At 66.4% G+C, this 27,224-nt stretch overlaps 6 protein-coding genes across 6 annotated transcripts in view; 5 read left to right on the plus strand and 1 right to left on the minus strand.

Annotated features, from left to right (window-relative positions):
- The window catches only part of EMIHUDRAFT_240600 (hypothetical protein), a gene marked incomplete at both ends in the record, with an annotated part of 1,213 nt that extends 572 nt beyond the window's left edge, over positions 1 to 641 (plus strand). Inside the window, 2 exons of the mRNA XM_005774389.1 lie at positions 289 to 399; positions 483 to 641. Of these exons, the coding sequence (XP_005774446.1) occupies positions 289 to 399; positions 483 to 641 (270 nt within the window). The remainder of the gene's footprint in view (positions 1 to 288; positions 400 to 482) is intronic.
- A 115-nt stretch (positions 642 to 756) lies between these two features.
- On the plus strand, positions 757 to 3,409 carry EMIHUDRAFT_458224 (hypothetical protein; the record flags this gene model as incomplete). Its single annotated transcript, XM_005774390.1, has 8 exons — positions 757 to 793; positions 875 to 978; positions 1,177 to 1,303; positions 1,390 to 1,621; positions 1,775 to 1,900; positions 1,977 to 2,808; positions 2,884 to 2,973; positions 3,047 to 3,409. 8 exons carry the CDS (start codon positions 757 to 759, stop codon positions 3,407 to 3,409), a joined length of 1,911 nt encoding a protein of 636 aa, XP_005774447.1.
- A 2,085-nt stretch (positions 3,410 to 5,494) lies between these two features.
- Positions 5,495 to 7,586, plus strand: EMIHUDRAFT_430521 (hypothetical protein; the record flags this gene model as incomplete). Its single annotated transcript, XM_005774391.1, has 5 exons — positions 5,495 to 5,959; positions 6,156 to 6,338; positions 6,408 to 6,516; positions 6,780 to 6,841; positions 7,029 to 7,586. Exons 1-5 carry the CDS (start codon positions 5,525 to 5,527, stop codon positions 7,584 to 7,586), a joined length of 1,347 nt encoding a protein of 448 aa, XP_005774448.1. The 5' UTR covers positions 5,495 to 5,524.
- A 2,479-nt stretch (positions 7,587 to 10,065) lies between these two features.
- Positions 10,066 to 11,246, minus strand: EMIHUDRAFT_368497 (hypothetical protein; the record flags this gene model as incomplete). The annotated part of the gene is given in 4 exon segments (XM_005774392.1): positions 10,066 to 10,532; positions 10,547 to 10,614; positions 10,688 to 10,844; positions 11,244 to 11,246. Coding segments are annotated over 3 exon segments (228 nt in total), but the record flags the coding sequence as incomplete, so codon positions are not given.
- A 664-nt stretch (positions 11,247 to 11,910) lies between these two features.
- EMIHUDRAFT_116881 (hypothetical protein) lies at positions 11,911 to 16,262 on the plus strand (the record flags this gene model as incomplete). Its single annotated transcript, XM_005774393.1, has 11 exons — positions 11,911 to 12,060; positions 12,186 to 12,332; positions 12,385 to 12,468; positions 12,555 to 12,655; positions 12,744 to 12,972; positions 13,052 to 13,123; positions 13,329 to 13,475; positions 13,763 to 13,830; positions 14,453 to 14,609; positions 15,177 to 15,448; positions 15,794 to 16,262. The coding sequence occupies 11 exons, from the start codon at positions 11,911 to 11,913 to the stop codon at positions 16,260 to 16,262; spliced, it is 1,896 nt and encodes a 631-aa protein (XP_005774450.1).
- Positions 16,263 to 20,779: 4,517 nt separating this feature from the next.
- Positions 20,780 to 23,775, plus strand: EMIHUDRAFT_469691 (hypothetical protein; the record flags this gene model as incomplete). The annotated part of the gene is made up of 8 exons (XM_005774394.1): positions 20,780 to 21,061; positions 21,140 to 21,422; positions 21,509 to 21,621; positions 21,698 to 21,926; positions 22,006 to 22,077; positions 22,284 to 22,448; positions 22,727 to 22,885; positions 23,404 to 23,775. Exons 1-8 carry the CDS (start codon positions 20,865 to 20,867, stop codon positions 23,773 to 23,775), a joined length of 1,590 nt encoding a protein of 529 aa, XP_005774451.1. The 5' UTR covers positions 20,780 to 20,864.
- Positions 23,776 to 27,224: the final 3,449 nt, after the last annotated feature.

Genomic DNA, 27,224 nt, shown 5'->3' on the forward strand with positions numbered 1-27,224 from the left:
GGTTAGTTGCTGCACTATCATATACGGACGCGGCCTGCCGCCGCGGCCGCGGCGTGCCGCTGCTCCTTGCGCCGCTCGACATCGGCCTTTGCCTTGGCTTTCTTCCGGAGGGCCGCCTCGTCTGCGCCTTCCTCGCCTGCGCCCTCCTCCCCGTCCTCGCCCTCCTCCTCCTGCTGCTGCTCCTCCGCCCACGGCGGCGGCGCGGAGTGCGCGGGCGCCGCGGGCGGCGCCGCGTGCCACGGCCAGTCCGGCGGGTACGCGTCCTCGTCCTTGAGCATGACGGTGAAGACCTCGCCGGGCTGCTTGCCCGGCGGAATGGTGACCTCGATCCGGTCCCCGCTGGGCGGCCGGACAAAGATGGTGTGCGCCGAGGAGGCGGTCTTCTCCGGCATCGCAAAGGTGTGAAACGACCACTCCGGCTTCTTGATGACGAGCTGGACGTGCTCCATCTGCAGCGAGAGGCGGCCGATGGACCGCTCGAGGCGCCCGAGGTCGGCGGCGAGGCCGCCACCGCGGAGATCGCGAACTTTCGTCTCGAGCTCGTTGATCTTGAGCTGCTTCCAGTCGAGCTTTTGCTGCAGGTTCCGATTCTCAAGCTGCAGAGCCTGCAGGTCGCTGGAGGCTGCCATGCTGGTCGCTAAACCACCAGTATCACGGCCAAAAAAGGTTTAGGGTGAAAAAGAATTCTCAAACCACGGCGTGACTCGGCGAAAGCAGCAGGCGAGGGCAGGGTTGTGTCTGGGCAAGATTTGCTTCATGTCACAGTCGAGCGGGCCGCACGCCTGCGGCGGAGGTGGCGGCGGAGGCTCGCCGCACCGACGCACTGCGCTCTCGGACGTCGGCAACACTCCTCCGCGCCCGCTCGGCGTTGGAGGCCGGCCCGGTGGCTCTCCCGTCTTGGAGCGCTGCCGTCAGCAATTCGCCGACGGTGGTGGCGCGGATGCGGTGGTGCCGCTGCCGCCGGGCGGAGTCGCTACCGTTTTCCCTCCGCCACCGCCGACCGGGCCGGCCGCTTCCGCTGCGGGGTTGCCGCCGCCGCCGCCGCAGCCGCCGCAGCCGCAGCCGCACGTCGACCCGCCTCCACTGCCGGCGGCGGCGGCCGCCGGCGCGACGACGAGGGACTTCTTTGGACTGGCCGCGAGGCAGGTCGCACGAGACGCGTACGAGCACGCGCAGGCGACCGGGGTGGTGACGAGCTCGGTCGCTTCCGACCGGCTCGATGAGGCCTCTCTCCGCTCGTGGGCCGCCGCGCTCTACCTGATGGAGGGCGGAGAGGAGACGCCGCCTCGCGCCGAGCGTCAGGGTCGCGCACGCTCGCCCCGTTTCGCTGCACGCCGGCGGTGCTTGCTCAACCCCCCCCCCCCCCCCCCCTTTCCCTCGGTTGCGTAGTCGCCGTCTCGCGCTACAAGGTGACGCACACCGACGCCACTCTGCTCTCGTACGTCGGCAACCTCCGCGTGCTGCGGCAACGACTCGGAGCGCAGTGGGCAGGCTGCCAGCTGTCGCTCCGCGACCGCGAGCTGCGCACTGTCTTCGGGTCGTCGACGCCGGCCGGCGGCGACGGCATCCGCCGGGCTGCCGTCCCCGACGGAGCCGCTGACGGCGACGGGCACACACATATGTGCCGCTCACGTCTAGCACACCACGCCCTGCATGATGCGCTCTTCTCCCCGGGCGGAGAGGCCACCATAGCCACCGCCACTAGCCCTCGCTCTCAGCCGCCACCATCGCATCCGACCATTTCCTCCGTCCCCTTCCCTCCACCCCTCGGCAGCGGCGGCTTTGAAGTGTGCGACGAGGCCATCGACCGCGTGCTCGGCGACGCCTCCGCCCACTCCAACCCGCGCGTGCGCGAGGCGGGCGTCGCCTTTGAGGCCGGCGAGCAGCTGCACCGCGTCCGGTGCGCGTTGAGCGGTGCGGCGGCGGTGCGGCGAGTGCACCCGTCCCCCTCACTCTTGCGCCGCCCAGTGCCGCAGGCGCTGCCACGTCTGCGACACGTGCCGTCCGATGTTAATGTGCACTCCGGCCGTGGAGCCGCCGCTCCGGCCGGAAGGCACGCCGCCCGTTTCGCTCAGCGTGTGGCGCGCGTCGCCTGATGAGCTGGCTTGGCGCCACCTCCGTCGCCTGCTCTACGTGTGCACCGACTGCCGGAAGCACCGGCGCCGCGAGTCGCGCGGCCGCTGCCAGCTCTTCTCGGGTGTGCGCACCGTCCTGCCGGACGACCTCGGGCCGCCCGCAGACGCTATGCGGCACAACGACATGCACCTCCGCGTCGCCCCGTCATGGCTCAAGTGCCTGTCGCAGGTCGAGAGCATGCTGATCGCGCGGATCATCCCCGTGATGCGCATCAGGAGGATGTCGGGCGGCATGCTTTCGTCCGCCGGCAGCTGCACGACGTTACCAAACGACATGTTCAAGGTGGCGCGCGAGCTGCCTCGGCACGCGAGCGAGCTGGGCCTCATCATCCTGCGCAAGGCGGGCGCGCGCCACGACGGTGGGCGCGCTTTCGCGGCGGATAGGCGATCGGTGCAGGGCGCGCTGACCGGCCTCGTGCGCGGCGACCCGCCGGGCGGCTCGCCGCACCGGCCGACCGTCGACAGCTACTTCGTAGACGTGTATGATGTGCGAGCTCTCTACTCCGCATCCGCCGACTGGGAGCGGTACTCCGGCCCCGACCTCCCCTCCGGCGAGCGGCTCAGCGGCCGCTGGTTCCTTCACATCCCCAACCGGTACTACTCCGACGTCGTGATGTCGCAGCAAAGGCAGCAGGCCGTGCCAGAGGAGCGCGCCGAGCTGCCTGGGCTGCCCGTGCACGAGAAGCCGGCGCGCGCCGCCGGCGCGGCCGAGGAGGAGGAGGAGGAGGGCGGTCCCGCCCCGGCGCAGAATGAGCTCCCGCCCGAGGTCGACGGGGACGGCTCGGTGAGCCACTCGGGGCTGGTCTCCCCGATCGACTCCAAGGACGCCGATGCCGAGGTGCCGCCGCGGAGCCTCGCGTGCCCTAGCCCACTCCTTGCTTGCGCCGACGCCACTCGCTTCCGGCCCGCAGGTGCGCCGCCTCGTCCTCGACTTGCTCGACGGTGACAGCGCCAAGGCAGACGCGCTCTTTGCAGGCGCCGGCGTCGAGGCGCTGCTGGCCGAGGCGGCCGCGACGGGCGCGAGGCGGATCGCCTTTGACGCCGTCGCGGCGCGTCTCGAGGCGACCGCGGCGCCGCCGCCGCCTCTCGGCACCGCCTTGGCCGCGTGGCCCACGGGGTGGGGCATCGAGGAGGCGACGGGCAACTTCTGCGGGCTGGCGCACTGGGCTGTGGAGGTGTGGCACGCGGCCGGGTCGGTCGACGCGAGCCGGTGGCAGGTCGAGGCTGACGGAGGGCGCCTCTTCTTTGTGCGGGTCGCGGGAAAGGCCGCATAATCGCGCTCTCCGCCGAGGCCCGCCTCGGCGACGGCGCTCGCCGCGCAGCAGCAGCAGCAGCAGCAGCAGCAGCAGCAGCAGCAGCAGCAGCACGATTCTTGACACATGATTACACTACACAGTCCTCCCTTCGGTTGTCGTTTCGAAGCTGTTTTTTTCTTCTATCGCAGCGCACTCGCATCTGTGAGCCTAGCGCAGCGCGAACTCGCCGTCTGGGCCTAGCGCAGCGCGAACTCGCCGTCTGAGCCTAGCGCAGCGCGAACTCGCTCTGAGCCTAGCGCAGCGCCTCGGAAAACACCATTTTGGCTCGCCAACAAGCCCTCCGCGCCCCCACACCGTTAGGATAATACTTTTCGATTTATGTACGCGCCACAGAGTCGCAGTCCCTTGTGTTTCGCCTTCGATACATATATACACATGATGCGTGTGCTGCGCGACCACGCCGTGTACTCGCTGCACACGCCCGGCAGCCAGCGCGCCGCACAGCGTGCGCTCCACCCGCCGCGCGGTGACGGCCCATGCCATCGACACCATGGGCCTCCCTTTCACAGCGTATCGTCCCCCTCGCGAACGGGTCTAAGCTTTGCGGCGGCAACCTCCGGTGGCAGGCTCGGCGACCGAGAGGCCTTTGGCTGCCTCCTCGATAGCAGGCGGTGCACGCTGCGGCCGGTCTGATAGAGCGCAACGGCTGCGAGGGTGGTGAGGCAGAGCCAGCCGAGAAGACCGAGGAACGACATAGCAGCGGGCTGCTCCATCGCCGCTGCCGCGACCAGGCTGGCTCTTCCCGGCAAGCCATGCGAGCCGTGCGAGGGCCTGTGCTTGCCCGGCGTCTTGTTGGCTCGTGAGGCGAGTTGGCGAGTGCGTCGCTGCTGCGTCGATCTGCCGACGCCGTGCACTGTCCTGGCGATATGGTCCATCCAGGTGAGGGGCGCGCGCGTCACGTGTTTGTTGACGTCGTGCGCACCGCACCCGCCTGATCCCTGTGCGTGGTGCGCGGGCCGAGAGAGTCCGCGAGACCTCGAGAGAACGTCCAGCGACACTCACCAAAAAATTCACTTCGACCCCGGCCTCGACCGACCCCACATAACGCATGCAGCGATCCACACTTTTCGCCCGAAAGTTTTATCAAAGCGCCGGTCTTGGCAGCCGCACGCTTCTAAGTCCCAGCGGCCTTTACCGGTAGCGCCGGGCGATGGTAAATAAAAACGGACACCTCTACTGTGAGATGGGTAAAAAGGAACAGGTCCCCGCCCGTGCGATCTTTGTGCAGCTGCAGGGTTCTTTAAAAGAAATAAAGAAAGAAAAGAGACAGCCAACGAGGGATATGGTATTTGGTATTGCCAGGTCACGCCGGCGACGCCAACGAGGTCGACTCGTCCTACCACCTCGGCTCTCTCTGCCACTGGATGGCGCACGAGAGCCAAAGGGCGGCTTCCCAGGCGGCGCTGCGGAGCTCGGTGAAAGTCTGCAAGGTCGACGACGACGCGGTGGAGCCTCCGTTTGGAGAGCTCGCCGGCAGCCCGCTCACGGCCTGATGCTGCCGGCGGCCCCTCGGCACGCGCTCTGGTGAAGTCGGTGTGGTGGAAGTGGACTCCGAGCGATCGCTCGGCCCTGACGCACCACATCGAGCAAACTTGGCGCGCCACGTACGCGGACAGGTCAGCGAAATTGCGGGAACCTGGCGTGTAGGAGATTGGACTGGTGATGTGATTGGGCACGCACAATGCGAATGGTATGTTCGATTGCGGTGCGGGTCGTCGGCTCGTGCGAGAGAGGAGAGTCGTTGTTGTCCGGTGGCAGCAGGCATCGGCCGACAGCAGAGGCCGTATTTATTAACGGAGTGGGCGGGCGCGCGGTGCGGCGCGGCGTGTGCGTGTGTGCGACTGCAACGAAGGACCGCTCGCAAGGGACCATTGGGTTTGTACTATTAACAGCAAAGGCGCTCTCACCGCTTGAAAGGGACCATTGGGCTTGTATTATTAACAACGAAGGCGCTCTCAAAAAAAGAATTGGGCGAAAAGAATTCACGCCGCGGGCGCGGCCTTGCCGCGCTTGCCGCCGCGGGCGGCCCCTTGCCTCGAGTCCCGACTATAGAGGCAAGCATCATACGCGCCCATGCCAGCTGAAACCGTCAACAACGAGTACGTGTACGTCTACACTCTCGACTCCACCGCCGCCAGCCTCATCGCCATCAGCTTTGCGCTCTTCATCGTTCTGCCCATCGCTACGTGGGCCTGGTTCGTGAGCCCGCTCTGGCGGAGCGGCGGCACGAGCGGCTGGATCGCGCGCGGCGGCGGCGGGCGGATGCACAGCACGGCGAGGGGCGCGAAGCGCCGCACCCCGCCGCCCGCCCTCGTCTCCTTCCGCGACGTGCACTACTCGGTGACGCTGCCGGGCCGCGAGAGGCAGGAGCTGCACGTGCTCAAGGGCGTGAGCGGGGTGCTGCGGCCGGGGACGCTGACCGCCATCATGGGGCCGTCGGGCTGCGGCAAGTCGACCCTCCTCGACGTCCTCGCCGACACCAAGCGCGTCGGCGTCATCGAGGGGGACGTGCGGCGAGACACTTCCGAGACACTTCCGAGACACTTCCGAGACACTTCCGAGACACTTCCGAGACACCTCCGAGACACCTCCGAGACACCTCCGAGACACCTCCGAGACGAGCGGACGGTGGAGGGTCGCCACACACGTCTGCCACGTCCCTGACACGTCCACGACACGTCCGCGACTCGCCCCCGCTGTGCAGGTGCGGCTGAACGGCGCAGAGCGCGGGCCGGACTTTCGGTCGACGTGCGCGTACGTGATGCAGGAGGACTGCTGCCACTCGACGCTCACCGTCCGGGAGACGCTCTGGTTTGTCTGCGCGCTGCGGCTCGGTCCCGACATTGGCCGGCACGAGCGGCTCGAGCTGATTGACGCGACGATGGAGGACGCCAGCCTCGCGCGAAAGTGGCCAGCTAGTCAGCGAGCTGACGACGAGCGTATTGAGTCTGACTAGGACGTTGACCTCGCGCACGTCGCCGACACGCGGATCGGCGACGACGTGTCTGGAGGCTTGTCGGGCGGACAGCGCCGCCGCGTCACGATCGCGATCGAGCTCCTCTCTGGCCCCGCGCCGCTAGAAGCGGACCAGAAGACGCACTCTCCTTCTCCAACCGGCGCTCCGAGAGTGCACGCACTCTGGTTTCACTCCGCCGTACATTCGGCTGTACACCCACTGTACCTCGTCGCCCCTCGCACGCACGCGCTGCTCTGGACGAGACCGCCTCCTATTCACAGCTCTTCTATTCACAGCTCTTCTATTCACAGCTGCTCTGCACGAGACCGCCTTGTCCGCCCCGAGGCTGGCGTACGGCACGCACGCACGTAGGCCCCGCGCTAGTACTGCTCGACGAGCCAACCTCTGGGCTGGACGCGTACGGCGCGCAGCAGGTGGTGGCCTGCCTCGCACACAACGCCGCCAGCACACAACGCCAGCGACGTCTCTCCCCCTCCGCGCCGCCCCCGCTGCGTGGGGGGTCGATGGCACTGGCCGCCCCCACCTCCACTCTGAAGCGGGCGCGGGGCGGCACCGCACACGAGCGGCGGAGCGGCTTTGCGAGTGCCTTCGCACTGCTAGGTGGTCGCGGCGCTCCGCCGCTTCGCGGACCGCGGCCGCACCCTCGCCTGCACCATCCACCAGCCGCGCGCCGAGACGTTCCGGCTCTTCCACCAGCTGCTGCTGGTCAAGGCGGGCGAGACAATGTACTGCGGGCCGGTGGCGCAGGTGCCCCGCACTGTCTACCGCACCACCCACGGGACTGAACCCACGCTTGGAGGCGACGGCCCTGGCGGGGACGGTGCCAGTGGACTCGCAGGTGCCCGACTTTCTTCGCGGCTGCGGCGTGCCGTGCCCGCCGTCGGTGAGCTCGCGCCGCCGTGGGCCGTCGAGACATTGCGTCGGGACACGTCTGCACGGCGTGTCCGAGACGCGTTGTCCCCCCGGCAGGTGAACCCCGCCGATGTGGTGGTCGACCTCACGCACACCAAGGAGGCGGACGCGGACGAGGACGGCGGCGAGGCGGTCGATTTGGTGGCGCGCTTCGCAGAGTCGGACCTCCGGCGCGAGATGCGACGCGTCCCATACCTCCGCCGTGCCGAACCCAGCGTGGGTTCAGTCCCGTGGGCCGTGCGGTAGGCGCGAGATCGAGGCGGAGATCGACTCGGTCGAGATCGGCCGCCATCCCGCGCTGGCGGACCTGGCGGCCCAGTCGCTCAAGGCGCCGCAGGAGGAGGAGGGGCGCGGCGGCTGCTGCGGCGGCGGCGGCGGCGGCGGCTACCCAAACCCGCTGCTGCACCAGGTCGGTGTGCTCGTGCGGAGGCAGTGGACGCTGGACCTGCGCGACTTTGGGTACAAGTTCACTTGGGTGGGCTTCAGTGCAGCCTCGTCCCTCGCGCCATTCCTGGAGGAGGCTGGCTCACGACGCGGCATCCCGCTCTCCTCAGGTCCTCAACGGCTTCGTGCTCGCCCTCAACGCCTCCACGTACCTCCTCGTCGCGCAGGCCCGCTCACCCAGCGTGCGTTGGGCCTTGCGCTCTGAGATGCCGCGCCGGCGCCCGCCCGTGTCCCGGTGTGGAGCCGCGAGGTCTAGGAAGTGTCTAGGAAGTGTCCCGGTGTGGAGACGCGAGGGTCGCCTGGCCCTCGCCCCACCACACTCTCTCTGTGTGTGTGTGTGTGTGTGGAGAAGTGTCCCTCCCCTTCCCCTCCCCTCGTCGCGCAGCCGCCGCTCGACGCGCAGCCCGCCTCCGTCTACCGCGACGACATGGGCTGCTCGGCGAGCCTCGGTAGCGGCGACGGGGTGCAGGGGTGCGTCTGCCACTTGGACATGGCAGACAGCGCCGACGGCGGATACACCGTGGCCGACGACGTGGCGGAGTGCGGCCAGGCGCCGCCGTGATTGCATGTCTCAACTAGCTGCAGTTCCTGGAGCGGCTGTGTGCGTTTAAAGGAAAACTTATCTGGGTGAGTCCTCCAAAAGTCCGCGGCCGCTCTCGGATCTTTAGGGCAGCCTTTACACACTCCCGTCGACGGACCCCGTGTCGTTGCGCGGCGTGGGCGCGTGGGGTGAGCGGTGTGCCAGAGCTCCCCGGCGAGAGAGCAGACAGCCCCACTGGCACGCACGACGCTCGACGCTCCTTTGCACCAGGGATTGCACTGAAATGTCGCACTCTTGTAGCATGCAGGTTGCAGTCTGGACTGCATGGATTAGCCTCTGCAATAGACGGGCTGGTTCTACATTCCGTAAAATTCTACATTCCGTATTTCTCTGGATAATATGCAGAATGCAGATGCAGAATGCAGAATGAAGAACCCAGCCCAAAATGTTTAGTGTCTGTATGTGCAGCATGCAGAATGCAGGATGCAGGATGCAGAATCGGACCCAAAATTGATTCTTCTGCATGGGGTGCAGGATGCAGGATGCAGAATGCAGGTGGATGCAAAATCAGAGACCCAAAGAGCTTGTCCGTCGGGTGCAGCGCTGACAGCTCTTGCATCCGCATCCTGCATTCTGCATCGGGTGCAAGGCATCTGTGGCTTTGGGCCCGACTCTGCATTCGGCATTCTGCATCTGCATCCTGCATCGGGTGCAGTCACAGCTTTGGGGCCGATTCATCTGCATTCTAGGCCCCTACAACGTATGACGCGGCGTTAAACTTTAAACATTAACAGAGGTCAGAGCACATGCGGAGCACGGACAGAACCTTGATCCGAGCGTGATCCGTGAACAAGCGTACGGCCATTTACGTCATTCTCTTTGGTGAGCGCACCTTCTTGCCGCCCCAACGCAGGCCCAAAGGCGCTGCACAGCGCCGGGCGTGTAGTGCAGCACACACGCGCACGCCATGAATGAATAGCATCTGACGAGACGGCGCATCGAGACCTAATCGCAGCGCAAGGTGTGAACGGCGTCTCTCTTCCCCCCCTCGAGGCGTGACTTTTCTTTTTGCCGTCAAGCCGCTTTGGCGGCGCTGCGTGCCGCGCTGGCAGCAGGAGCATGCAGAGGAGTGCACACGCGCGGCTCACCGTGTGAACGGCCGGTCTGGGTCAACCCGGGTGCATGCATGGACTTCCACACTTCTGCTATACGCCCCACTTTTACTTACGCACGAACCGACAGTGAGAGCGCTTAGCCTCCAGGCGTGCCTCGAGCACAGAGCACACGCACACATTTCACACGAGACGTCCCTCACGACTTTCCGATTTTCCCGACTCAGGTGGAGCTCCGCGCACCGCGGGCACATTCTCAGCATCTCAACGCTCGACAGTGTCTCGACAGCTGGTCCAAATAAAACGCCGCTCACAGCGGCTGTGTGCGAGCCCGGCCCCGAGCCCCAACGGGCTGGTCAGGCGCGGCGCCGTGCGGTTCGGTTACTGGACCGTCACGTGTTCGACGGTCGTCAATCAACGTTCGACCATGGCACTCTGTTCACAGCGCGCGCGCGGACGGCGGTTCTGCGAGTCCCGCTCCGCTGGACTTTATTTGTAAAGCATGCTTGTGGCAAGTTACAGGCGCTATCGATCAGAGACCCAAACCCCATGAATATAATTCTGAGGATCATAAACCACGGTCAACCCTCAGAATTATATAAACCACGGTCGTTGAACAAACAGGTCAAACGATATCCGACTAGTGCGACCGCTAGACGGCGGTCTCCGCCGACCCCAAGGCTGCCCAGCCCCAGTACCACACCGGCCACGTACACCGTATCGCTGGAGTCGGTCCCAGTGAGGCACTAGACGGTCTACGGAACCATGCGCGCGCCGGAGAGGCTGCGCGCCGGGCCGCGCCGCCTCGATTTCGCACCTCCGCTCCGCGGCCGGCTGAGGGGCTAGCTCGCCCGGCGACAAGCCCAGCCATCGCGCAGCGCCCCGTGCCGACGGGGGCCACGCAAAAAGAACGCACCTACGACCAGGGTGAGCACGTGAGGGCGTCGGTGTGGGGAGCATGGGAGATGCACCACCGCTCGACGAAGACGCGCCCGACGAAGCCCTGCTAGCGGAGGATGGTCGATCCTCAGCTAATAGCGTCGGGCGTGTGCGAATACGAGCGCAAATCGGAGCTCAACTCGCGCGCGGCTAGGATAGGGGTGTGGCACCTTCCAAAGAGGCGCCTCGCGAGGAGCTGCTGGGCCCCCAAACGCGCTCGGGCAGCACGTCGGCGCGCCTGACTGGTGAGTGGAGGTGAAACTAGGCTTGCTGGCACGCACACCCCGCACCACCCCCACGCCCGCGCGCACCATGCCGCCGTCCCACCTCACAGCCAAGCGCGATCGCCGACGCACGCAACGACGCCGAGCGGTGGCCGCAGACGACGAGCGCGATGAGGCCGCCGCGCCGCCGGGGTTGCCGGCGCGTGCCAGCCGCTGGCCCGTCCAGCGTTTGCGGGACCGGGCTCTCCAATCCGCATCGGAAGCAGCACCCCGTTTCTCTGGATTTGTGTTGCCTCGGTCCTCCGACGCTAGAGAGGCGCCGTCGCGTGGACCTTTTTCGAATGCGATCTCGGGCGGGAGCCCTGACGAATTGCAGCAGGTTTTTGGATTTCGTTTAAAAGAAAGGGGGATTTGTTTCTTTTGCGAGCGGGGGGGGTGGGGGTAGGGGGATGGTGGTGGTGCGTGGTGGTGGTGTGGGGGGGTAGGAGGAGAAGGGGGGGGGGGGGAGGGTCGGTCGAGAGAGGGCTTGGACCTTCGTTGGTTGGGCGGCTCGCCTTGCAACGGCGGCATGTGTGTGCGCGTGTCCGAACCCACCCTCTGGCGGACACCCACGAAAAAGAAATTCGTTCCGCTCGGTGTGCACCATGCGGGACAAGATCATGAATGTCAAGGAGCCTTCCTCCCAGTCGGATGGGAAGTGAATCTCCGTTACCAATCCGTCACCGAGACGGAGCGCGGGCGTCGGCCGCGAGCGCGAACAGCGCCGCCCCGCCCCCACCCGCGAGAGCCATAGACTCTCCAGTGCATGTCATCCAGTCCATGCCCCGTCGAGAGGGACACTCTCCTCTCTATCCATGTGAGTGACTCGACTACGTCGAGGGGGGGGACGTCTGAACCACACGTGTCCCTCCATTCACACTCTCCCAGTCCTTCCTGGTCTAGTGCCCGTCTTCTCCGCCCGTCGTGCTGAGTTGGTCGCACCTTCGTGCTTTCTTCGTCCTTCAGACGTTTCACCTAGAGCAAGCAGGGCGGAACGCCCCTTGGTCCACCCGCCACCCGGGTGGGGCTTGCACGCCAAGATGGTGGGAACCAAGAAAAAAGGGCTTTAATGCCCCCAAAAGAAAGAAAGAAAACTCACCCCGGGAGCGATGGCGGCAAGCGTTTTTCTTCTTACCGATGCTAGTGCACCAGTTTTTCTTCTTACCGGCCGGACGGGCGCTGAGCCCCACTACTGGCTCGCCGGCACCGCTTCCGCCATCTCTCAGCCCTCTCGCCGCGATGCCGCGGCCGCGGTCAGCGAGCCCCTCCATATGTGTACCCTCCCGTCACGGCAGGGCGCCGGACCGCTCGTCGGCGCCGTCTGCCTGCTGCCGCGGCTCTCGAAGTGCCGCTTGCACTCCTCCGTCGCCGCTGTGCTTGCACGCCTGAGGTGGGCCGGATCCGCGCCCGTCGCCGATTACGTGGCCCGCGCACCCGACCACCTCGCTCCTCGCCCGGCGAGATCTCGGTGCGCGGCCGCTGCTGCTCGCAAGGCACGCCGGCGGCGCGCCCTGCCATGCGGATGCGAGTGCCTTCGCACTGCTAGGTGGTCGCGGCGCTCCGCCGCTTCGCGGACCGCGGCCGCACCCTCGCCTGCACCATCCACCAGCCGCGCGCCGAGACGTTCCGGCTCTTCCACCAGCTGCTGCTGGTCAAGGCGGGCGAGACGATGTACTGCGGGCCGGTGGCGCAGGTGCCCCGCACTGTCTACCGCACCACCCACGGGACTGAACCCACGCTTGGAGGCGACGGCCCTGGCGGGGACGGTGCCAGTGGACTCGCAGGTGCCCGACTTTCTTCGCGGCTGCGGCGTGCAGTGCCCGCCGTCGGTGAGCTCGCGCCGCCGTGGGCCGTCGAGACATTGCGTCGGGACACGTCTGCACGGCGTGTCCGAGACGCGTTGTCCCCCCGGCAGGTGAACCCCGCCGATGTGGTCGTCGACCTCACGCACACCAAGGAGGCGGACGCGGACGAGGACGGCGGCGAGGCGGTCGACTTGGTGGCGCGCTTCGCAGAGTCGGACCTCCGGCGCGAGATGCGACGCGTCCCATACCTCCGCCGTGCCGAACCCAGCGTGGGTTCAGTCCCGTGGGCCGTGCGGTAGGCGCGAGATCGAGGCGGAGATCGACTCGGTCGAGATCGGCCGCCATCCCGCGCTGGCGGACCTGGCGGCCCAGTCGCTCAAGGCGCCGCAGGAGGAGGAGGGGCGCGGCGGCTGCTGCGGCGGCGGCGGCGGCGGCGGCTACCCAAACCCGCTGCTGCACCAGGTCGGTGTGCTCGTGCGGAGGCAGTGGACGCTGGACTTGCGCGACTTCGGGTACAAGTTCACTTGGGTGGGCTTCAGTGCAGCCTCGTCCCTCGCGCCATTCCTGGAGGAGGCTGGCTCACGACGCGGCACCCCGCTCCTCTCAGGTCCTCAACGGCTTCGTGCTCGCCCTGAACGCCTCCACGTACCTCCTCGTCGCGCAGGCCCGCTCACCCAGCGTGCACTGGGCCTTGCGCTCTGAGATGCCGCGCCGGCTCCCGCCCGTGTCCCGGTGTGGAGCCGCGAGGTCTAGGAAGTGTCTAGGAAGTGTCTAGGAAGTGTCCCGGTGTGGAGACGCGAGGGTCGCCTGGCCCTCGCCCCACCACACTCTGTGTGTGTGTGTGTGGAGAAGTGTCCCTCCCCTTCCCTCCCCTCGTCGCGCAGCCGCCGCTCGACGCGCAGCCCGCCTCCGTCTACCGCGACGACATGGGCTGCTCGGCGAGCCTCGGTAGCGGCGACGGGGTGCAGGGGTGCGTCTGCCACTTGGACATGGCAGACAGCGCCGACGGCGGATACACCGTGGCCGACGACGTGGCGGAGTGCGGCCAGGCGCCGTGGCCCCTCGAATGCTTCAAACACACGCGCCTCTCTCACAGCCCACGGGGCACGACGAGGGCGCGGACTGGCGCAGACTAGCACGCACACCGGCACACCACCGGTCCCTAGAGGCGGACACGCGGCTTTGGAAGCGGAGCGCGTGCTCTTGTCCGTCCAACTAGCGCTCGAGAGGAGGCGCACTCGGCTGTGTACCACTCCGCCGCCACGCGGCTGCCTTCCCCGCCCCCCCCGCCTTGAGGTGTGCGCGTGCACGGCGTTAGGCGCTGGTGGCGCGCACCAACGTTGACTTTGCGCACCGCGGCCTCCTCTTCCTCCCCTACCTCCAGAGGTGTCGAATCCGGTGTGCGGGCTCAGCGGCGTGGGTGGCGCGGTAGGCTTCCTCTTCCTCGTCGTCAACGCGCTCTTCATCAACGAGGCGGTCTTCGTCCCGACCATCATCGCGGACAAGCGCTTCTTCGCGCGCGAGCACGGAGCGAACGCCTGCTCTGCGATGCATCTCGCCACATCTCCCCGCATCTCCCCACACCTCCCCACATCTCCCCACACCTCCCCACATCTCCCCGCATCCCCCCACATCTCCCCACATCTCCCCGCATCCCCCCACACCTCCCCACATCTCGCCACATCTCCCCACATCTCCCTACATCTCGCCACATCTCGCCACACCTCCCCACATCTCCCCACACCTCCCCATATCTCGCCACATCTCGACACATCCCCCCACACCTCCCCACATCTCCCCACACCTCCCAACATCTCGCCACACCTCCCCACATCTCCCCACACCTCCCCACATCTCCCCGCATCCCCCAACATCTCGCCACACCTCCCCACCTCTCCCCTCGCAGGAGCGCGCGCCTACTCTGTCCTCGCCTGGCACGCCGCCTTGCTCGCCACGCGGCGGACCGGCGCAGCCCACTCTGAGTCACCACTCCTTCCTCCTCACTCAGGCACCTCGCCTGGCTGGTCAAGCTCGGGCTCACCGCGGCGCTCAAGGCGCTCTTCTACACGCCCTGCTTCTACTTCCTCGGCCAGCTCCGCCTCGACGCCACGGCCTACCTCGCCGCCGCCTTCGCCACCGGCGGGATGGGCTTCGCCGGCTCCGCGGTCGAGATTTCGCCGAGATTGCCCGAGATCTCCCCGAGATTGGGATGGGCTTCGCCGGCTCCGCGGTCGAGATCTCCCCGAGATTGCCCGAGATCGCCCCGAGATTGCCCGAGCTCGGGATGGGCTTCGCCGGCTCCGCGGTCGAGATCCCCCCGAGATTGCCCGAGATCGCCGGCTCCGCGGTCGAGATCTCGCCGAGATTGCCCGAGCTCTCCCCGAGATTGCCCGAGCTCTCCCCCGAGATTGCCCGAGCCAGTTCACCGCGCCGGCTCGCCGGTCGGGAGGCTGGCCGCACCTCGCCATATCTCCCCATATCTCCCCATATCTCGCCATATCTCGCCGGTCGGGAGGCTGGCCGCACCTCGCCATATCTCCCCATATCTCGCCATATCTCGCCATATCTCCCCGGTCGGGAGGCTGGCCGCACCTCGCCATATCTCCCCATATCTCCCCATATCTCCCCGGTCGGGAGGCTGGCCGCACCTTGCCCCCCCCCCCCTCCCCCCCCCCCCCCCCTCCTCCGGCTCCCTACCATCCTCCCCCCTCGCACACCCCGTGCCTACATAGGTCGCCATGCTCATCACCACGCTCATGCCCGGGCTCGGCGCCGCCACCACCGCCTTCGGCTGCGCGGTGCTCCTCTACCAGAACGTCTGCGGCTTCTTCCTCCCGATCGCCGCCATCCCGCCCTACCTGCTGTGGCTCGCCTGGTCGTCCGTCTTCACGTACGGCTACTACGCAATCATCAACTCGCAGCAGCTCGGCACCGTCATGACGGGCGCCGGCGAGAACGTCGAGGACCGGCTCGTCTTCGCCTTCTGCTTCGTCCTCTACGCGTGGTGCCTCTCCCCCTCCCCACCTCTCCCCACCCCTCCCCCCACCCCTCCCCACCCCTCCTCACCCCTCCCCACCCCTCCCCACCCCTCCCCCCACCTCCCCCCACCTCTCCCCACCCCTCCCCACCCCTCCCCACCCCTCCCCACTCCTCCCCACCTCCTCTCCCCACCCCTCCCCACCCCTCCCCACACCTCCCCACACCTCCCCACCTCCTCTCCCCACCTCTCCCTCCTCTCTCCCCACCCCTCCGCACCTCTCCCCGCACCTCCAACCTTCCCCGCGCGCGTCGCCTGGAGGCGGATGGCGCGCACGCAAGCCCACGTCGGGCGCACATGCGCGCTCCGCAGGTGCTTCCTCTTCCACGGCGTCGCCTACGCCATCACTCGCGCCTACTCCTCCCACCACGCAACCTACCTGGGCCCCGACGGGCCGCGCAGCGCGCAGACCCGACGCGCGGCCGCCGCCGCCGCCGCGGCGGGTGGCGGCGCCGCCGCCGCCCCGTCGCCGTCGCCACCGCTCGGCGCGACGGCCGCGATCGCGGACTTGCGCCCCCCTCCGGTGACGCCGCCCGACGAGCTGCCCTCCGCTCCACCGACGCCAAAGTCAAGCAGCAAGCGGCGGGGCGGGCTCGCCACGCCGGCGTCGGCCACGTCGACGCCGTCGCGCTGGAGCAAGGTGCGCGACGTCGTCGCCGGCGCCGACACGTCACGCGGCGACGGCGCCGCGGCGCTGCGCGGGCAGTACCCTCTCTCGCCGCTGCGGAGGACGCTGGACCAGGCGCGCGCGCGGCTGGTGTTCGTGCAACGGCGGCGCTGAACTGCCTCCTCACTCCATTCCTCACTGAGCCAAGGTGCGCGCGCAGCTGGTCATGATGCACGACGACGCCGCCCGCGCCGCCGCGCCGCTCTCGCCGCCGCCACACCTCGGTCAGAGCACGTGGGGCCGCGCGCCGGGGTGAGCTGCCGCGCCGAGCGCAGCCGCCAGTACGACCCCCCCCCCCCCCCCTTTCCCGCCCAACCCCCAAACCCTCTCATCAGTACCTCACCGGGACAGCTCTCCACGCGAGAGCGGCGCCACCTCGCTCAGCCCGACGCTCCAGTCCCGGCCCAGCATCCCTCCGCCTTCCTCTCTCTCAGACCTCGCCTCGCCGCAGCATGCGCGCGGGACCACGCTCCTTCTCTCGCACGCACCGCGCGGACTCACGCCGCCGCCAGGCGCCGCCGTGATTGCATGTCTCAACTAGCTGCAGTTCCTGGAGCGGCTGTGTGCGTTTAAACTTATCTGGGTGAGTCCTCCAAAAGTCCGCGGCCGCTCTCGGATCTTTAGGTCAGCCTTTACACACTCCCGTCGACGGACCCCGTGTCGTTGCGCGGCGTGGGCGCGTGGGGTGAGCGGTGTGCCAGAGCTCCCCGGCGAGAGAGCAGACAGCCCCACTGGCACGCACGACGCTCGACGCTCCTTTGCACCAGGGATTGCACTGAAATGTCGCACTCTTGTAGCATGCAGGTTGCAGTCTGGACTGCATGGATTAGCGTCTGCAATAGACGGGCTGGTTCTACATTCCGTAAAATTCTACATTCCGTATTTCTCTGAATAATATGCAGAATGCAGATGCAGAATGCAGAATGAAGATGAACCCAGCCCAAAATGTTTAGTGTCTGTATGTGCAGCATGCAGAATGCAGGATGCAGGATGCAGAATCGGACCCAAAATTGATTCTTCTGCATGGTGCAGGATGCAGGATGCAGAATGCAGGATGCAAAATCAGAGACCCAAAGAGCTTGTCCGTCGGGTGCAGCGCTGACAGCTCTTGCATCCGCATCCTGCATTCTGCATCGGGTGCAAGGCATCTGTGGCTTTGGGCCCGACTCTGCATTCTGCATTCTGCATCTGCATCCTGCATCGGGTGCAGTCACAGCTTTGGGGCCGATTCATCTGCATTCCGCGCTATCACCTCCTGAGGAGCGCCAACGGCGCGACGCGGCCCGGCGGTCGCACATAGCAGCCCCCGGCAGGGCCTAGGGAACAGCGTGTGAGCTCTGGCGAACTATCATAGCCGCAGACTTGTCCATGCGAAAAAGGAGCGCAGATTAAATCCTGATGTCCGGAACGGACTTGTATGTGTGTTGTACTTTTGGCACCCGATGCAGGATGCAGATGCAGAATGCAGAATGCAGAATCGGCCAAAGCTGGACTTGCACCCGATGCAGGATGCAGATGCAGGATGCAGATGCAGGATGCAGAATGCAGAAGCGGGCCCAAAGCTACAGGGTGAGAGACGTGCAGGATGCAGGATGCAGGATGCAGAATGCAAAAACTCACCCACAGCCAGGAGAGAGCGAACAGAGTACGATGCAAGATGCAGGTGCAGAACGCAAAAGCTCGCCCAATATAGGTCGGAGAGGCCAAAAAAAGAGTCGTACGGAATGCACAATGCAGGTGCGGAATACAGAATCCCACCCACAGTGTGTGCAGAGAGGGTCTGTATGGTGCAGATGCTCTCTATGCAGACTGCAACCTGCATGCTACACGTCTCAAATTTCGCGGTTCTAAGTTGTATACGCGGTCTCCGACGACGACCCTTAGCCCCTACAACGTATGACGCGGCGTTAAAACTTTAACATTAACAGAGGTCAGAGCACATGCGGAGCACGGACAGAACCTTGATCCGAGCGTGATCCGTGAACAAGCGTACGGCCATTTACGTCATTCTCTTTGGTGAGCGCACCTTCTTGCCGCCCCAACGCAGGCCCAAAGGCGCTGCACAGCGCCGGGCGTGTAGTGCAGCACACACGCGCACGCCATGAATGAATAGCATCTGACGAGACGGCGCATCGAGACCTAATCGCAGCACAAGGTGTGAACGGCGTCTCTCTTCCCCCCTCGAGGCGTGACTTTTCTTTTTGCCGTCAAGCCGCTTTGGCGGCGCTGCGTGCCGCGCTGGCAGCAGGAGCATGCAGAGGAGTGCACACGCGCGGCTCACCGTGTGAACGGCCGGTCTGGGTCAACCCGGGTGCGTGCATGGACTTCCACACTTCTGCTATACGCCCCACTTTTACTTACGCACGAACCGACAGTGAGAGCGCTTAGCCTCCAGGCGTGCCTCGAGCACAGAGCACACGCACACATTTCACACGAGACGTCCCTCACGACTTTCCGATTTTCCCGACTCAGGTGGAGCTCCGCGCACCGCGGGCACATTCTCAGCATCTCAACGCTCGACAGTGTCTCGACAGCTGGTCCAAATAAAACGCCGCTCACAGCGGCTGTGTGCGAGCCCGGCCCCGAGCCCCAACGGGCTGGTCAGGCGCGGCGCCGTGCGGTTCGGTTACTGGACCGTCACGTGTTCGACGGTCGTCAATCAAAACGTTCGACCATGGCACTCTGTTCACAGCGCGCGCGCGGACGGCGGTTCTGCGAGTCCCGCTCCGCTGGACTTTATTTGTAAAGCATGCTTGTGGCAAGTTACAGGCGCTATCGATCAGAGACCCAAACCCCATGAATATAATTCTGAGGGTCATAAACCACGGTCAACCAACCGTTGAACAAACAGGTCAAACGATATCCGACTAGTGCGACCGCTAGACGGCGGTCTCCGCCGACCCCAAGGCTGCCCAGTCCCAGTACCACACCGGCCACGTACACCGTATCGCTGGAGTCGGGAGTCCCAGTGAGGCACTAGACGGTCTACGGAACCATGCGCGCGCCGGCCGGACAGGCTGCGCGCCGGGCCGCGCCGCCTCGATTTCGCACCTCCGCTCCGCGGCCGGCTGAGGGGCTAGCTCGCCCGGCGACAAGCCCAGCCATCGCGCAGCGCCCCGTGCCGACGGGGGCCACGCAAAAAGAACGCACCTACGACCAGGGTGAGCACGTGAGGGCGTCGGTGTGGGCCGCGGGCGGGCTGCCAGGAGGGCGAGATGCACCACCGCTCGACGAAGACGCGCCCGACGAAGCCCTGCTAGCGGAGGATGGTCGATCCTCAGCTAATAGCGTCGGGCGTGTGCGAATACGAGCGCAAATCGGAGCTCAACTCGCGCGCGGCTAGGATAGGGGTGTGGCACCTTCCAAAGAGGCGCCTCGCGAGGAGCTGCTGGGCCCCCAAACGCGCTCGGGCAGCACGTCGGCGCGCCTGACTGGTGAGTGGAGGTGAAACTAGGCTTGCTGGCACGCACACCCCGCACCACCCCCACGCCCGCGCGCACCATGCCGCCGTCCCACCTCACAGCCAAGCGCGATCGCCGACGCACGCAGCGACGCCGAGCGGTGGCCGCAGACGACGAGCGCGATGAGGCCGCCGCGCCGCCGGGGTTGCCGGCGCGTGCCAGCCGCTGGCCCGTCCAGCGTTTGCGGGACCGGGCTCTCCAATCCGCATCGGAAGCAGCACCCCGTTTCTCTGGATTTGTGTTGCCTCGGTCCTCCGACGCTAGAGAGGCGCCGTCGCGTGGACCTTGCAGCAGGTTTTTGGATTTCGTTTAAAAGAAAGGGCTGTTTTCGAGCGGGGGTGGGGGGGGGGTAGGGGGATGGTGGTGGTGCGTGGTGGTGGTGTGGGGGGGTAGGAGGAGAAGGGGGGGGGGGGGAGGGTCGGTCGAAAGAGGGCTTGGACCTTCGTTGGTTGGGCGGCTCGCCTTGCAACGGCGGCGTGTGCAAAACAAAACAACGTGTGTGTGCGCGTGTCCGAACCCACCCTCTGGCGGACACCCACGAAAAAGAAATTCGTTCCGCTCGGTGTGCACCGGATCCCAAAAAAATCTCTAGAAAAATCTCTCTCTCTCTCTCTCTCTCTCTCTCTCTCTCTCTCTCTCTCTCTCTCTCCCAGATCTTGTTTTCCGAGATTTCGTCACGGTGAGTACTTCCCCGGGTCCTGCTGGGTCGGTGTGTTTCTTTTTCTGGGCAATTTCTTTTTCGAAAAAAGGAAAAGGAAAGTCCATGCGCGCATAGGTCCCCCCGTCCAATTCTGGGCGTACAGGGCACGCTCAAACGGAGGCGCCATCACCCTTTCGGTCCTTCCCCTGGTTTTCACTTTTTCAACCCCCCCCCCCCCTTCACCCCCCCCCTTCCCCCCGTGCTTTTATTTCCCGCTTCACCCCCCCCCCCTGGCCTCATCAGCCGAATGAATTTCTTTTTAGAAGATGCAAACCAACCGCGGTTGGTTTGCATCTATTTTGGCGCGAACGCCCGCCGGCGCCGCCTTTCAGAGCCGTCGTACCCTGGAAGCCTGGCGAATCCAAGAGGGTGGGAACAAAGAAAAAAGGGCTTTAATGCCCCCAAAAGAAAGAAAGAAAACTCACCCCGGCAGCGATGCGTAAGAGTTTTTCTTCTTACCGGCCGGACGGGCGCTGAGAGCCCCACTGCTCGCCGGCACCGCTTCCGCCATCTCTCAGCCCTCTCGCCGCGGCCGCGGTCAGCGAGCCCCTCCATATGTGTACCCTCCCGTCACGGCAGGGCGCCGGACCGCTCGTCGGCGCCGTCTGCCTGCTGCCGCGGCTCTCGAAGTGCCGCTTGCACTCCTCCGTCGCCGCTGTGCTTGCGCGCCTGAGGTGGGCCGGATCCGCGCCCGTCGCCGATTACGTGGCCCGCGCACCCGACCACCTCGCTCCTCGCCCGGCGAGATCTCGGTGCGCGGCCGCTGCTGCTCGCAAGGCACGCCGGCGGCGCGCCCTGCCATGCGGATGCGAGTGTCTTCACGCTGCTAGGTGGTCGCGGCGCTCCGCCGCTTCGCGGACCGCGGCCGCACCCTCGCCTGCACCATCCACCAGCCGCGCGCCGAGACGTTCCGGCTCTTCCACCAGCTGCTGCTGGTCAAGGCGGGCGAGACGATGTACTGCGGGCCGGTGGCGCAGGTGCCCCGCACTGTCTACCGCACCACCCACGGGACTGAACCCACGCTTGGAGGCGACGGCTCTGGCGGGGAGGGTGCCAGTGGACTCGCAGGTGCCCGACTTTCTTCGCGGCTGCGGCGTGCCGTGCCCGCCGTCGGTGAGCTCGCGCCGCCGTGGGCCGTCGAGACATTGCGTCGGGACACGTCTGCACGGCGTGTCCGAGACGCGTCCCCCCCCCGGCAGGTGAACCCCGCCGATGTGGTCGTCGACCTCACGCACACCAAGGAGGCGGACGCGGACGAGGACGGCGGCGAGGCGGTCGACTTGGTGGCGCGCTTCGCAGAGTCGGACCTCCGGCGCGAGATGCGACGCGTCCCATACCTCCGCCGTGCCGAACCCAGCGTGGGTTCAGTCCCGTGGGCCGTGCGGTAGGCGCGAGATCGAGGCGGAGATCGACTCGGTCGAGATCGGCCGCCATCCCGCGCTGGCGGACCTGGCGGCCCAGTCGCTCAAGGCGCCGCAGGAGGAGGAGGGGCGCGGCGGCTGCTGCGGCGGCGGCGGCGGCGGCGGCTACCCAAACCCGCTGCTGCACCAGGTCGGTGTGCTCGTGCGGAGGCAGTGGACGCTGGACCTGCGCGACTTCGGGTACAAGTTCACTTGGGTGGGCTTCAGTGCAGCCTCGTCCCTCGCGCCATTCCTGGAGGAGGCTGGCTCACGACGCGGCACCCCGCTCTCCTCAGGTCCTCAACGGCTTCGTGCTCGCCCTCAACGCCTCCACGTACCTCCTCGTCGCGCAGGCCCGCTCACCCAGCGTGCGTTGGGCCTTGCGCTCTGAGATGCCGCGCCGGCTCCCGCCCGTGTCCCGGTGTGGAGCCGCGAGGTCTAGGAAGTGTCTAGGAAGTGTCCCGGTGTGGAGACGCGAGGGTCGCCTGGCCCTCGCCCCACCTCACTCTCTCTGTGTGTGTGTGTGTGTGTGTGTGGAGAAGGGTCCCTCCCCTTCCCTCCCCTCGTCGCGCAGCCGCCGCTCGACGCGCAGCCCGCCTCCGTCTACCGCGACGACATGGGCTGCTCGGCCAGCCTCGGTAGCGGCGACGGGGTGCAGGGGTGCGTCTGCCACTTGGACATGGCAGACAGCGCCGACGGCGGATACACCGTGGCCGACGACGTGGCGGAGTGCGGCCAGGCGCCGTGGCCCCTCGAATGCCTCAAACACACGCGCCTCTCTCACAGCCCACGGGGCACGACGAGGGCGCGGACTGGCGCAGACTAGCACACACACCGGCACACCACCGGAGCAGCCGGTCCCTAGAGGCGGACACGCGGCTTTGGAAGCGGAGCGCGTGCTCTTGTCCGTCCAACTAGCGCTCGAGAGGAGGCGCACTCCGCTGTGTACCACTCCGCCGCCACGCGGCTGCCTTCCCCGCCCCCCCCGCCCTGAGGTGTGCGCGTGCACGGCGTTAGGCGCTGGTGGCGCGCACCAACGTTGACTTTGCGCACCGCGGCCTCCTCTTCCTCCCCTACCTCCAGAGGTGTCGAATCCGGTGTGCGGGCTCAGCCGCGTGGGTGGGCGCGGTAGGCTTCCTCTTCCTCGTCGTCAACGCGCTCTTCATCAACGAGGCGGTCTTCGTCCCGACCATCATCGCGGACAAGCGCTTCTTCGCGCGCGAGCACGGAGCGAACGCCTGCTCTGCGATGCATCTCGCCCACATCTCCCCGCATCTCCCCACACCTCCCCACATCTCGCCGCATCCCCCCACATCTCCCCACACCTCCCCACATCTCCCCGCATCTCCCCACATCTCCCCACATCTCCCCACACCTCCCCACACCTCCCCACACCTCCCCACACCTCGCCGCATCCCCCCACATCTCCCCGCATCTCCCCACACCTCCCCGCATCTCCCCACATCTCCCCACATCTCCCCACACCTCCCCACACCTCCCCACCTCTCCCCGCACCTCCAACCTTCCCCGCGCGCGTCGCCTGGAGGCGGATGGCGCGCACGCAAGCCCACGTCGGGCGCACATGCGACCTCCGCAGGTGCTTCCTCTTCCACGGCGTCGCCTACGCCATCACTCGCGCCTACTCCTCCCACCACGCAACATACCTGGGCCCCGACGGGCCGCGCAGCGCGCAGACCCGACGCGCGGCCGCCGCCGCCGCCGCGGCGGGTGGCGGCGCCGCCGCCGCCCCGTCGCCGTCGCCCCCGCTCGGCGCGACGGCCGCGATCGCGGACTTGCGCCCCCCTCCGGTGACGCCGCCCGACGAGCTGCCCTCCGCTCCACCGACGCCAAAGTCAAGCAGCAAGCGGCGGGGCGGGCTCGCCACGCCGGCGTCGGCCACGTCGACGCCGTCGCGCTGGAGCAAGGTGCGCGACGTCGTCGCCGGCGCCGACACGTCACGCGGCGACGGCGCCGCGGCGCTGCGCGGGCAGTACCCTCTCTCGCCGCTGCGGAGGACGCTGGACCAGGCGCGCGCGCGGCTGGTGTTCGTGCAACGGCGGCGCTGAACTGCCTCCTCACTCCATTCCTCACTGAGCCAAGGTGCGCGCGCAGCTGGTCATGATGCACGACGACGCCGCCCGCGCCGCCGCGCCGCTCTCGCCGCCGCCACACCTCGGTCAGAGCACGTGGGGCCGCGCGCCGGGGTGAGCTGCCGCGCCGAGCGCAGCCGCCAGTACGACCCCCCCCCCCCCCCCTTTCCCGCCCAACCCCCAAACCCTCTCATCAGTACCTCACCGGGACAGCTCTCCACGCGAGAGCGGCGCCACCTCGCTCAGCCCGACGCTCCAGTCCCGGCCCAGCACCCCTCCGCCTTCCTCTCTCCTCAGACCTCGCCTCGCCGCAGCATGCGCGCGGGACCACGCTCTTTCTCTCGCACGCACCGCGCGGACTCACGCCGCCGCCAGGCGCCGCCGCGCTGGGGGCGTGATTGCATGTCTCAACTAGCTGCAGTTCCAGGAGCGGCTGTGTGCGTTTAAACTTATCTGGGTGAGTCCTCCAAAAGTCCGCGGCCGCTCTCGGATCTTTAGGTCAGCCTTTACACACTGACCCGTGTCGTTGCGCGGCGTGGGGGTGTGTGTGCCTGATGTGTGCGCACATGTGGGGGGCACCCCCGTGCGTGTCACAGCTCACACCGACACGCCGCGACCAGCGAAGAGACGCGCTCGCACACCGCGCCCTGCCCCATTACCACCAAGCACCCTCAGCCGGCGAGGGCGGCGGTGGCGGCGATGGTCCAAGTGGAGAGGGAGAAGGCGAAGTTTCAGAGGCAGCGGCTGGCGCCAAACCTGATGCCCCCTTAGTCGCCATCACTGGCGCCGGCGCCGCCGACTCCCCAGCCATCGTCTCCTTCGGCGCGCCTTCCACTGCGACCGCCCGCGCGTATGCCGCCGCCGCCTCCACCGCCGTGTCAAAGTGTCCGAGGGAGATGAGTTCTCCCCCACGCCAAAGCCTTGCTTGAAATTGGCCGCTGCTGAGCAGGCCGAAGTCTCCTCCTGCGCCGGATGCCTCTGCTTCTGCCACCTGCAAGAAGTTTGAAACTGGCACTGCCACCGTCGGCATCGAGGCCCCTGCATAGGCCAACGATGGTTCTCTCCCCCCGTCAGCGCCACTTGCGAAGCCTCCCGCTCCTGTGCTCAGAACGGCTTTGATCTGCCGGCGCCAGGCCTCTGTCACCGGCACCGGCGCTTCGTCCCGCAATCGCTTCAGCTGCTTTTGTACTCTCTCCGCAGCATCCTCCACCGTTATCTCCAGGGGAGCGGCGCTCAGCGCAGTGGACTCGCGTCCCTGCACAAGCTCAGCGACCCTCGCAGCCTGTTCCGCCTCTTGAGCACGCCGTGCCGCCGCCGCGGTTAGCCGCTGAAGGGATGCCAAATGGGAGAGGGTCAAAGATGGTTGGCGAGGGGGGCGGAGGAGCACCGGCATGTCTGGTGGGGCTTGACGGCTGGCGATCGGCTTGATAACCAGTCTCGACATGCCGTTCGCGTCTCGACAGGTCCGTTTCCGTTTTACGAACTCGACCGCAATGAACGATTGAATAACAATCTGCAGTGTTGAGCATGTGTCCCAGTTGTAGGTATGTTGTTGGCGAAGCAAGACACAGAGCTCACACAAAATCACAGTGGGTGGTAAGCGAACGAGTCACTTAACAGGGGTCGATTAGTGCGGGCCACCCTGTCCAGACAGAGGCGGAGGTAGGTGCCTTTCTGGGTGGGATCTTGCGATCGAGTCTATGCAGCCCTCGGCCACGCTCTCCTTTCGTGGCTGATAAGCATTCGCAGACCAGGCGATGGAGATGGCGGGGAGCACGGATGTGACTGCTCACCAAGGCCGAGGGGGGCACGACACGCACCGACCCTTCACGAACCGAAAGGCCGTGCCCGACGTGCAACGGGCACGGTAATCCGGCACGTGTTGGGCGCCCCATTCCATTTAGGGCTAGGTCGGCTCAGGGCCCCGTCCACTTCCCTCCCACTTGGCGCGTTGAAGAGATGCCAGCCAGGCCGGCCAGGGCAAAGACCGGAGGGCGAGGGCGGAGGGCGGAGGGCTGGGCTGAGGCAAGGGCGGGCGGAGGGCGAGGGTGGATTTTTTTGTTGGCCGAAGCCTCGTTGGCCGAAGCCTCGTTGGCCGAAGCCTCGGTGGCCGAAGCATAAGTGGCCGAAGCCTCAAAGGGCGGGTTGGGCCGCGGGGAAGGGAGGGCGGAGGGTGAGGGGAAAAGGGGCGCAGGCAGCGGGCACGCGGGGGCAGAGCGCGAGCGCGAGTGCGAGTGCAAGTGCGAGTGCGGGGGCGGGGGCGGAGGAGGGGGCCGGGGGGGGCACGGGCCCCAGTCGTTGGTCGGCCTCTTTCCTTCCTTTCATCATCATTGAGCATGCAGCCCGAGCCTGTCTGCTGTGTGTGTGTGTGTGTGTGTGTGTGTGTGTGTGTGTGTGTGTGTGTACCTCTGAGGGCCTCGCCACGCGTTTGTGTGAGGACCTCGCTCTGGCTGTGTGAGGACCTCTGGCCGTTTAGGAGAACTGGCCGTGAAGGTCAATACGTTTGTTTGATTTTGAGGCTTTCGGAGGCTTTGGAAAGGAGGTTCGCAGCACCCTGAGGGAGGCGGCGAACCAGCTGAGCAACAAACTTTCGCACGCTCAGCACCTGGACGAGGTCACATGGACCACCAAGAACTGGCACGGGCTGCAGATGCAGCGCTTGTCTGTCGTCCTCCACACCGCCGTGGCGTGGCAGACGGTGAACGAGCTAGCGTGCGGGGAGAGCGGCATTGTGCATGGTGCGGAGTGCATTGCCGTTCTTAACGGAGTCGCTTAGGCGGCTCCGGTGGTGAGCCTGTGTGTGTGCCAGTCCGCGCCAGTCTGCGCCCTTGTCGTGCCAGTGTGCTGTGAGAGAGGCTTGTATCTTAAGAATTCTTTTTGTGTGCCGGTGATAGTACTAGCACGCGCCAGTTCGCACCTGTGTCGAGCCTGTCTGCTGTGAGAGAGAGTTGTTTTGTTTAAATTCTTTTTGAAAGCGTAACGCGATTGCTTGCTGCGCGGCGTCGCTCCTTGATCAATGGAGTCTGTTGTCGAGCGGCCCGCGTCGGCGGGGCGAGCGCTCGACAAGGTGGAGACGGGTCTGAAGATTGCCGACTCCGTACTCAAGCTCAACGAAAAATCTGGGTTACCACTCCTGCCGGCCGTTTGCAGCGCGGCTCGCGGCGTCCTTGAAGTCGTGCAAGCGTCGCAAACTGTGATCAACGATGTGCTGTCCGCTGCACAGCGCACGATCGACGTCCTCGAGCTGCTGCAGCTCATGGCTCAAAACGTGGAGCGCATGGACGCGAAGAGCCGCGCGAGCGTCGAGGACCGGATGCGCGAGTTGCAGCGGCTGCTCGAGGACGTGCGCTCGGCTGTTGATGCCTTGGGCAAGCAGGGCTGGCTGCGACACGTGCTCAACGTGGGCAGGCGCACCACGCTCTCGC

Source organism: Emiliania huxleyi (genome assembly GCF_000372725.1).
Source record: "Emiliania huxleyi CCMP1516 unplaced genomic scaffold EMIHUscaffold_312, whole genome shotgun sequence".
Taxonomy (NCBI): Eukaryota; Haptophyta; order Isochrysidales; family Noelaerhabdaceae; genus Emiliania; species Emiliania huxleyi.